Consider the following 11010-nt stretch of genomic DNA (forward strand, 5'->3'; position numbering starts at 1 on the left):
CAGAGAAGGCATGGATGAGAATATTGTCAAAATAAGGGTATAGATATATGCCCTTGCAATGCTACTAGGATCTTGGTGGAAGCCTGAAAAGTAAAAGTAGGAAGAAGTGGGGAAACAAACTGAAATAAGATTCCCCTAAGTCAAAGGGAAGGACTGCCAATGCCTGGGATAAATTGAGGCATGAAAGTAGGTATCCTTCAGGCTGACCAGATAATATAGTATTACCATGGGAGGGAGGGAAGGGAGGGGGAAAGAAAGAAAAAAAGAAAGAAAGAGCACAATCTGGAAGGTGTTTTCATCCAGAACTTTTTCTTCCCAAGATGGTGATCAACCTCTGGAGGTCCAGAGTTGGATGGACTCCTACTGGGCATTGGTTGCACCAAGAAATAGCAGGAATAAAATCTACTGTTGGGTATTGCCATTAACTTCATTATGAGAAAAAGTATAAATGGATACAACGCAACCATCATACGGTTCAACAGCAGTACGCTAGAAGATCTAGATTTTGCTGATGATGTTGCCCTTTATTTTCCCTTCCTTTTTTGAAACTTTATTAAGGTGAAGTTACAATAAAACATTAAGTAATAAGTATAGTACGGTGTAATATGTTTATCAGAATCAAGTTAATATTCAGAAGTACCTAGCTAGCAATTCTGGCTTGGTGGCTGAGGAGTCCCCCCTCTCAGAGTATGCTAAAAAGGGTGACCAAATTTCTAAATAACTTTTGGGGGCCCTTCTCTTGTGTATGTACTGGGCATGAAAATTTCTCCATTATAAGGCCAGTCCATATTTTACTACACCACACTTCCATAGGAGAAGTCACATTTTTCCAATAACATTCAATACAAAGTCTTGCTGCTAACAATGAAAAAAATTAAATTTGTCATTTCTGTTTAAAATGTAGATCCTTACTGGAGCATTAAGTAAACTGGTCAGGGGATCTCTCAGAAGCTGGCATTTTGCTATAAGATTAATCTCTTTAATAATTTCCTCCCCAAACCATCTAATTTCTAGACACAACCACCACATGTGCAAGTATGTTCCCCTGTCCCTGCAATCCCTCAAATGGAGTGCATCCCTAGTAGCAAAAATATGATGCATCTTAACTGGAGTCTAATGCCATCTACACAGTAATTTATAAAAATTTCATTTGTGAGCTAAACTAATTGAAGATGTATATCCCCTTTGCCATACAGAGACCTGTACATCTAGATCAATTTGTCCAAATCTCTCCCCCACCTTTTCATCTAGGTTATTTTCTGATCAACATCTTTTTCAACCAACATTATATACGTCTTAGAAATTAAATGTTTTGTGATCTTCCAGTTTGCTCTGAAGTGCCTCAAATGTGGTTAAAGGTCAAGATAGAGCAATCTTATATCCAAATTTCACAATAAAATATTTTATTTGTAAACAATGAAAATATGGGATCTGTATATTATATATCTCATGGTATTATTTCAAACCAAGACCAAGGAATAGCTGTCTGAATTGAGTAATCTCAGCTCTTCCACACAACAAATAGACACTTTGATATTTCCTAGGGATAAATCCCTGGTTATTAATTCAAGTAGCTAAGGAAGAGGGCCCCAGTGACAGGAATTTTTAAAAAATTGTCCCATCCTCCTAAGATGGTCTCAATGAACAGTTGATTTTTAATTTTTGGTGACCTAAATTTCTTTTTAACCCAACATACATAGCCTCCAGTCTTGTTTGAGATTTATCCAGTGTTTGGACAGTCGTAGCTCTTCTAAGCCACAGTTCTACTAACATGCAAGCAGAGATTGCAAGTCTGTCCAGCATAGCAAAGAAGGCAAAGTTACTAATCAGTTATGAAAAAACAAGTGTAATAAGAACTCCAGAAACTCCCACTCAAGCATTACTTTAGAAGGCAAAGGAATACAAGAAGTGAATTAATTCACACACCTTGGCAGGAACATGCAAGCCAATGGGGGGTGTCCAGAAGGAAATAATATCATGATGAGCAAGCTTGCAGCCACATTTTCCAGTTTAAACAAGAATTGGTCATTGAAAATCTACAATTTACACCCCAACCTACAAATCTTCAATTCCAATGTTATTTCCATCTTAATACATGAATGTGAAAGCTGGAAGCCGGTGAAAGGTACAGACAGACATCTAAATGCCTTCAAAAGCAAATGCCTTAGAAAAATACAAGGTAATAAATGGAATGAATTTGTAACAAATGCTGAAAATCATCAGAGTTCATCAACCCTCTATCTCTAAAGTTATCCAGAAAAGACAAATCAAAATATTTGGTACATGGTTTAGGAATGAAGCCAGAATAACTACCATGGCAGGTATGCTATTAGGCAGCTGGAGGAAAACATAATGACACTAACTGAAAGAATCCCTCCATTTAACACTACTGAGAGAGGGAAAACTTATGGGACTTAACAAAGAGGCCACACAAAGAGCAGTTCAGGATAGACAGGGATGGTGGAGTCTTGTTCACATGCTAAGCGATATCTAACAGTGCAAGAAGGATTCGGATTCAGATTCAGAAAACACCTGTCTCTTCTGTCCCTAAGGTGTTGAAAAAAATGGCCCCTGCAGAAACTCCTGAACATCAGAGCAGAGTAAGGAATTTAGGGGGCTGAAGGCTAAGAGGTAGAAAGAAAACAGGAGGAAGAGACCCAGAAGAAACTCAATGGAGTTATCTCTGGAGTTGATTTTCCCAGATGCCCATGATAAACGAGGACCAAAACTTCCTGGAAGTGTAGTCAGGAGTCCACCAAGGGAAGTACTCAAGCGTGTATAATTAATCACATGCATAAGTGTTAGTCCATTGGGGACTTTAGTGTATGTTTTGATTTATTTAGTAAAAATATTGGTCACAGTAAGCAAAAACCAGGTTTGTATACTACAGATTATTTGGGAGTGACCAGAAACTGTTTATATATGTTGCTTAAAAAATAAAACTTCAGATACAAGGGTGCTTCGAGTAACATTCCCAATATTAACAACAAGGAGTTCAGTGGCACCTTAAAGACTAACAGATTTATTTGTTAGTCTTTAAGGTGCCACCGAACTCCTTGTTGTTTTTGTGGATACAGACTATCATGGCTACTCCCTGATACTTGATTCCTAATATTAGAACAACATAGTATCTCTGGGTCTACTGAAGAGCAGGACTGTAATAAAAGATAACGGGTGAGCATGCTTAGAGATAAGTAGATGCACAAAGTAAGTGGGTTTGCAAAACCCCTAACTAATGTCATTAATCCCTTACTTTCACAAGAACTAAATTCACCCAGGATACATCATACAATGATTTACCTATATAAATGACTGTCGTCCTCAAAGTCTTCCTTGCCCCATCTTCCTTTGATATCTTCAATAACATGATTTTTCAGAAATTTTTTAAGCAGCTGAATTGTTTGATTACGAGTCACTTCTGGGCCAAAGTTTTGGTTACATCTGAGCAGTTTATGTAACCAGTCTACTGCCTCTGAGGCTTTGAAGCAACACTCATAGTTTTTGAAAAGACTACGATGCCTCCGTAATGGCATCCCTTCACGAAAGAGTTCAATGGTCTGATTCCACTGGAAAAGAGGGGGGGAGAGAGATACAATTACAGGAGCTCTAAAAATAATCTTTATGGGTGAAATGATGCTGTATGTGAAATCAATACCAATACAATTAGAGCATTTTGCAGGCATTGGTTTTAATGGATACAAAATAAAACTGCAAATATTCAGGTCCCAGAGTTATCAATCATGTCACAACTGTGGCCAAAGTTTTGCTGTTAGCCTGAGGACTAAAACCACTAGACAGAATGAAAAATACCTGTACTGCTACATCTCCAATGCCATGCCCCCAGCAAGTTAAATAAATCTGCTGAACATAGAGAATATTCGTTAAATAGAGCATGGAGTAAATTATCAACTCCTCATTTAATACATTCTGAAAGTTATACCTTAGAGTACATCTACATGAGAAAGCTACACCAACTTAACTTAAAATCAGTTTAAAAACCCATGTAGTGAAACCAGTGCAAATGCCTATGAAGGTACTCAGTTTCAGAGTGACTTATTCCAGTCTGGCTTAAACTAAAAACAATATAAACCACTCTTAAACTGAAATAGGAGCAGAGGAGTTTGCACCGGTTTAAGTAAATCAGTTTAAAACAAAACACACACATATTTTTAGGCCTGGTCTACACTTAAAACTTTGGTTGATGTAGCTATGACACTCGGGTCATCAAAAGTCCTGAGCACCACAGCTATGCCCACCTAAACCCCCAAAATAGACATTCTTCTATCAACCTAGCTACTATGTCCTGGGGAGGTGAGTTACTACAGTGACAGACTCTGCTCCTTCAATTGCTGTAGTGTACATTAGCCCTAAGTAAGGCCAGGTCTACACTAAAAAGTTAGGTTGACCAAGCTATGTCACACAGGGGTGTGAAAAATCCACATGCCTGTGTAACAGTTAAACTGACCTAACCCCCAGCATAGACTCCACAATGTTGGAAGAACTCTTCCATCAACCTAGCTACCGCCTCTCACGGAGGTGGATTAACTACTAAAGCGACTCTGGTCACTGTAGTGAGTGTCTACACTGAAGCACTACAGCAGCATAGCTGCAGCACCGCAATTGTGTTCCTGCAGGTGTGTTGCTGTAGCAGTTTAAGTGCTGACACAGCCTTAGTTAAACTGGTGTAAGTTTGTGCATAAGGAAGAGCTCACTGTAGGTCACTTCTGCTTTTATTAAACCTTGAACATCCTTCTTGGTGTCACTCTTCCTTTTCTCTCCGGTAACAGCTCACAGTCTAACAGACCCAGCAGGGAGCGAGTGTACAAGTGTGTGTCAGTATTTTGGGGCTCAGAGCCAGGAGGTGAAGCTACTGGACTAGGATACAGTCGTGAGAGGCCATTTGGGGGCTGGGATAGCAGAGGGCAGGAAGAAGGCTCCAGGTAGAGGGAGAGACCAAGGAGACTACAAATAGCAGCACTGGGGAGGTGGGGGGTGGTCAGGATAGGGCAGCCGGGCGACTGGAGGCAGACTAGAGAGAGAAAGAGGCAGATGCGGGGGGAGGGGAACGAGACAGGGCTCCGGGGACCAGCCCGAAGGACAGGGGCGGGGGGCTCCGGGCACCCCTCGGGAGGGCTCTGCCACTGCAGACCTCTGGGGGAGGGGGCGAGAAGCGGGGCTCCGCGGACCGCTGGGAGGGGGGTCGAGGCCCGGAGCTCAGGGCACCGCTTGGGGGGGGCGAGACAGGGGGGTTCCGGGGACCGCAAGGGGGTGAGGGAGGCCGGGGAGCGCGAGGTCGGAGGGCTCGCCTCCGGGGACGGCTCGGGGGCAGAGGGGCGAGGCTGGGGGGCTACGGGGACTGTTCGGAGGGGGCGGGATCGGGGGGCTCTGGGGACCGGTCCGGGGCAGGAGGACTGGGGGGGGGGGGGCTGTGCCGAGCTCGATGCCCTGGCATGACCGGATGCTGCAACATCCGGCCGGGGACTTACCAGCCGGGTTGCCCGGTAGGGCCCGGGGCCCACCAGTCGCGGCTCCATAGCCCGGTAGGCCCCGCTGTCTCCACGGAAACCCGACAAGACACAGGACAAGGCGGAGCCGAAGAAGAGTTTGAATTAGGGCCCCCACGATGCTGCCCTCTCATTGGACTGCAAAGTGACCACGTGACCCCTCATCGCTCCCTGATTGCAGGGGCAGGGGCCGGGGCAGGACAAAGAGGCCGATACATCGGCCAGCTCCCAGCACAAGGACTGTGCAGCCTCGGGGGAGTACGGGGAGGGGGCACTGGGAGGGGGCATTGGGAAGAGAGGGAGGGGGCACTGGGAGGGGCATTGAGGGTAATGGCGGGGGCACTGGGAAAGGGCATTGGGAGGAGATGGAAGGGGTACTGGGAGGGGACATTGAGGGGTGCTGGAGGGGGGTGCTGGGAAAGGGCATTGGGAGGAGAGGGAGGGGGCACTGGGAGGGGGCATTGGGAGGAGATGGAGGGGGCACTGGGAAGGGGCATTGAGGGTAATGGCGGGGGCACTGGGAAAGGGCATTGGGAGGAGAGGGAGGGGGCACTGGGAAAGGGCATTGGGAGGAGATGGAGGGGGCACTGGGAGGGGGCATTGAGGGTAACGGCGGGGGCACTGGGAAAGGGCATTGGGAGGAGATGGAGGGGGCATTGGGAGGGGGCATTGAGGGTAACGGCGGGGGCACTGGGAAAGGGCATTGGGTGGAGATGGAGGGGGCACTGGGAGGGGGCATTGAGGGTAATGGCGGGGGCACTGGGAAAGGGCATTGGGAAGAGATGGAGGGGGCATTGGGAGGGGGCATTGAGGGTAATGGCGGGGGCACTGGGAAAGGGCATTGGGAGGAGATGGAGGGGGCACTGGGAGGGGGCATTGAGGGTAATGGGGGCACTGGGAAAGGGCATTGGGAGGAGATGGAGGGGGTACTGGGAGGGGACATTGAGGGGTGCTGGGAAAGGGCATTGGGAGGTGATGGAGGGGGAGTCCTTGGAAGGGACATTGGGAGGGTGCCCTATTGCCCTGTGGAAGCTGGCCTAATAGGGGGGTTATGGCACAACAAATCACATGTAAGAGTGTACTACCATAAGTATAAACGTAGCCTCAGAGTAGCAGCTCAAGTTGAAGGCATGGGAGAGCATGATGTTGTACTCAAGCTGCTCATCTGAATTAGAAGCCCAGTTGCTTGTGTCTTCTGTAAGGGTATTTAATTTAACTTGTGTTAAAAACACTCCCCCCCCCAAAAAAATGACATACCCTCAGGTTGTCTCACCCAGGTTAGAAAGGTGCTAACAGCTGCTCACACATTACCTGGTCTATGTTAGGATTTTGTCAGTGTCTGCTATAACGTGCTGGGCTGTTTCTGTTAAAGCGTGGGTCTGTTATAATAACTGGGCCTACAGATTTACCCTACTTGTGAGCCTACGTGTGGGAAAGTGGACAAAAGTTTGTAAAGTGTTACAATAACTTAAAACAACTGAAGCTGAAGTTGGTTCCTTATTCCCAGTACAATATTCATGGTGCGGTGCCAGCTCCTTATTGGTGGTTCCCAGCTCCCCATTAAATGGCCAAAATTATTTAAACACATCAGTGTAAGATGACATTTCCAAAAAAAGTAATCAAATTAATGTGATTGAATGTGATCAAATTTAAATTACTTATTTCTTTATGATTAATGAAATAAACACATAAAGAGCTGGGTTTTGACTGGCTGTATATGACAAAGTCAGTCTCAGGTCACCCCTCACAAGTAGGGGGCTAAATTATAATAAACTAGAGATTAGCTGGAGCAGCTAGAAGGGTATTAAATTACCAACACATTGGGAGAGTGTTAAGGAGGCAAAACTCAAACCCAAAGCGTCAAAGAACAAATTGTACTGATGTGGCAAAGAATGCAAAGAGGAGAATTTTTTCAATTGCTCATACTGTGTATCAATGCTAGCAGTCTGGGTAACCATCAAGAGGAATTATAAATTCTCCTTGATGAGGAAAAAACTTATATACTTGAAACCATTAACTATAACCTCTTCAGGAAAAATAGAGTGGGTAGAAGAGGTGTGTGGAGTGGCATGCCCACAGCATGAGTTAACTCATTACAGACAGATGCTTAAGGTGTTAAAAGAAATGGTGCTGTTATGGGGGAGTTGGATTTGGGAGAGATATGCTAGAGGTCTCACGTGGTCAGTAGTAAAACTTCCGTCCAGTTACTAAAAATTATAGATGATTTTCTAATATAGAAGGTACAGCATCCAACATGAGGGAATGCTATTTTGATCCTTATTACGACAGATAAAAAATTAATCACTGGACTGGATGTTGGTGTTTGCCTAGGGACCAAGATGAGGAAAATTATGAGTGACATTGATTGGGAGAAAAAAATTAGAGAGAAATTGGGATTTTTTTAAGAGGAGTTTATTGGATGGACAAAAAGATTTCACAATCAAGAAAGAGGAAAACTTTGGTTAAAAGTCCATCCTGATTCAGTGTTGAAGTGGAGTAGGCAATTATAAATAAGATATAGATAGCAATCAATAGAAATTAGAAGTTATGAAGTGTAGAGAAGTGATAAGGGAAGGGAAGACAGGGAAAAATCCATAGCTGGGAGGGCTAAAGCACAATAAAAAGGGTTTTTTAAAGAATATTAGGAACTAAAGACGTTCTAGAAATGGCATAGGGATATAAGCACATTATCAGATAGAGATGGTCAAATTGTTAATAATGATTCAGAAACTATTCAATCATTATTTCTGTTTTGTGTTTGGAAAGAAGCAGGATGATGTACTGTCACATTCTGGGTGCAATCCAGACCATGAAGGTTTGTGTCACTGTCTGCCCTGTAATTTGGGTGCCTCCCAATGCTTTGCTGTTGTAGCTCCCAAGCTGGGCTGCTCACAACCAGCCTCCCAGCACGCAGATTGCACCCTGAGTGTCTGTGTGCTCACAGCCCTGGTTCAGCAGCTCTGACCCCAGCAGCCTGTCTACAGCCCCACTCTGGCTTCCACCAGCCTTGGTTACTACTTGCGGTGCGACCCCCACATAATCGCAGTCCCAGATTTTTTCCAAAACCACGTGCTCTGCAATGTCCAGCTCTCTCCTGGGCAGTTCAGAGATATAATTTGGTTGATTTGTTCCTCGAAAGACACAAAAATACACCACAGTTTATTAACTTAACTGAGTAAATACACCCTTCCCTTGAAAAACAGCACTGAGCTGGTTTATTGTAAAAATGAAATAAATGTATTAACAAAAATATATATACAATTAAGTGAATTCAAGTATAAGGAATGAAGATAGAAAGAGTTACAAGTAAAACAAAATACACTTCTAAGAGTTTACAACTTAATCTCGGAAGATACAGGCTTTATTCAAGATTGTTTCTCTCAGTCATTCTTTTTCCCAGCCATGGCTGACTTTCCCTCAGTCAAGATCTTCCACAAAAGTATAAGGTGTTGGCTTCCCTTGTGAAAGAACTTTGCCTACTCAGGTTTCTCACCTATATTCAGTTCCAGAGACTTCAACCCCGCTTGGTTGAAGGACCCATCTTTCTCAGGTTGCAAGAGCTCTGGCCTCTTGTGCCTATCTAGTGATGGATGCCACAGATGGCTCCTGCCCTTCCTTGTATCTTCCAAAGTTCAATTAACTTGTTTCAAGAGGAAGGATGACCTCATGATGTTCTTCCCTTCCTATGGGCTTCCTATGCACCTGTATGATTTCTATGTAAATGGGGCTTCCATTGTTTCTGATTCCACCCTGCTTAATTTACATATGAGATCTGTAGCCATTCCTGTCCTCCTGTGATTTTTCTCTCCTGTCTGGGCAGACTATACAGCCTAATATCAATGAGTATCCATAATTTCTTATGTAGTGTTAATACATACATTTCACAATTATATTAATCACCAGTGTGTCATTAGCATTCAGAAAAGAACCACACTTACACTTTTATAATACAGTCATATTGTATACAGTCAGTTGATTCTGTTGCTTATCACTTCAGGTTCAGTTCCCTGTCTTTATATGCCAGTAAACCTTTGAAATGGATTCTTCTGCAAAGTGAAACCCAGAGCAAGCTTCTCTCTCTTGCTAAGTGTAGACACTATTGTGTCATCTTCCCCACTTGTTAGTGTATGGTTTGCTTCCACCTTTTGTTAGCTTGATGGGCCTATTTACTGTTTATATGTAAATTGAGGTAACACACATTCCTTTGTTTAGCATACGCCTGTTTAACAACTCCCCCGACATACGTGGTTTGAACACCTTTTAGTTATCATTCCAGCATATATTCATAACTCCTAATGCCTGTCATGCACATACATCACACAAGAATATTAATTGTCAGTGAGTTATTAGTTGTCAAATGATATCTCCCAAGGCATATGTTGTACAAAGATTATTACACCAGTGGATAAGGTGTGAATACAGGGGTGCTTTGTGTCACATGTATTTGTATCATATGAAGCCAATGAATTTCTTTCCAGCCCATCAGCAGACCCTAATAACTTGCACCAAAAAGTCCTAGAAGAGTTGGTTAAGGAAATCTCAGTGACTAAAAAATTAAAGAATAGGAACATAATTAATTCCAGTCAACATGGTTTTATAGAAAATAGATCTTGGTTTGGAGGAGGGGTAGACTGGGTACATCTGGGGAAGCCTGGCTTCAGCAGGGGCAGAAATCCCAGCTGGAGGTAGGTAGTGGGAGTGAGGGGCCCAGCTCAGTGTGCAGTTCAGGCTACCTAACCAAGGTAGGATGCAGCCCTCCAGTAAATTGCTAACAGTGATTTTTATACACAGCAGCTTACGGCAGGAAAGAGCAAGAAGCAACCTCTTACACGTTAATGGCTTCTACGGTACTAACCAGTGGCTTACTAGGATGAGAAGAAGAGGCGGAACTAGAAATGTTGGTCGGGTGAGCTACATGTGGGAAATGGTGGAGGAGGAGAAAGACACACCAGTCCTCTCTCACGTGCGTAAAGTTACTGTAACAATCATGTAATAAAACTGTCAACATTTTAGGACATAGACAATGGTTGAGATTTTTCTCATTGGCCCTGTTAGCAACTGCAAACATTTCAAAGTATGACCATGATTCCCATTCCACTATAACAAAATATACAGGGGAGGGGAGCACTGAGGAATTACATAGCAACTGTGTGGCCTAGTGGAAAGATCACTGGACTGGGACTATTCCTATCTCTACCACTGGCTTGCTGGGTGACCTTGGGCAAGTCATGTTACCTCTCTGTGCCTCAGTTTCCCATCTGTAAAATGAGGATAATGATGTAATGGTGTTTGAGATCTACAGAAGAAAAGCATTACAGTACCATATCAACTGCCAACCTAAGTGAGAGCTACAACTGTCTAAAAAGCCACTAACTCCTACCAACAAACATTTCTCTTTCTGTTTAAAAATCTAGGAAATTAAATGGCAACAAAATTCTGTCCCTGTCCTTCTTCCTGGTGTCCTAATTCTCCCCTCCCCATCACCTGGATCCACAACCCTCTCCTG

General features: G+C 43.7%; 1 protein-coding gene across 2 annotated transcripts in view; it reads right to left on the reverse strand.

Moving 5' to 3' along the window:
• DEPDC1B (DEP domain containing 1B) overlaps positions 1-5595 on the reverse strand; it is a 62187-nt gene extending 56592 nt beyond the window's left edge. The window contains exons 1-2 of one of the 2 annotated variants that reach the window (XM_074952586.1): positions 5487-5595; positions 3301-3566 (exon numbers count right to left, since the gene is read on the reverse strand). In XM_074952586.1, coding sequence (XP_074808687.1) covers positions 3301-3566; positions 5487-5534 — 314 coding nt within the window. In that variant the 5' untranslated portion in view covers positions 5535-5595. The remainder of the gene's footprint in view (positions 1-3300; positions 3567-5486) is intronic. The other variant, XM_074952588.1, reaches the window with a different exon arrangement.
• Between the last annotated feature and the right edge of the window lie 5415 nt (positions 5596-11010).

This window comes from Natator depressus, chromosome 5 (assembly GCF_965152275.1).
Source record: "Natator depressus isolate rNatDep1 chromosome 5, rNatDep2.hap1, whole genome shotgun sequence".
NCBI lineage: Eukaryota > Metazoa > Chordata > Testudines > Cheloniidae > Natator > Natator depressus.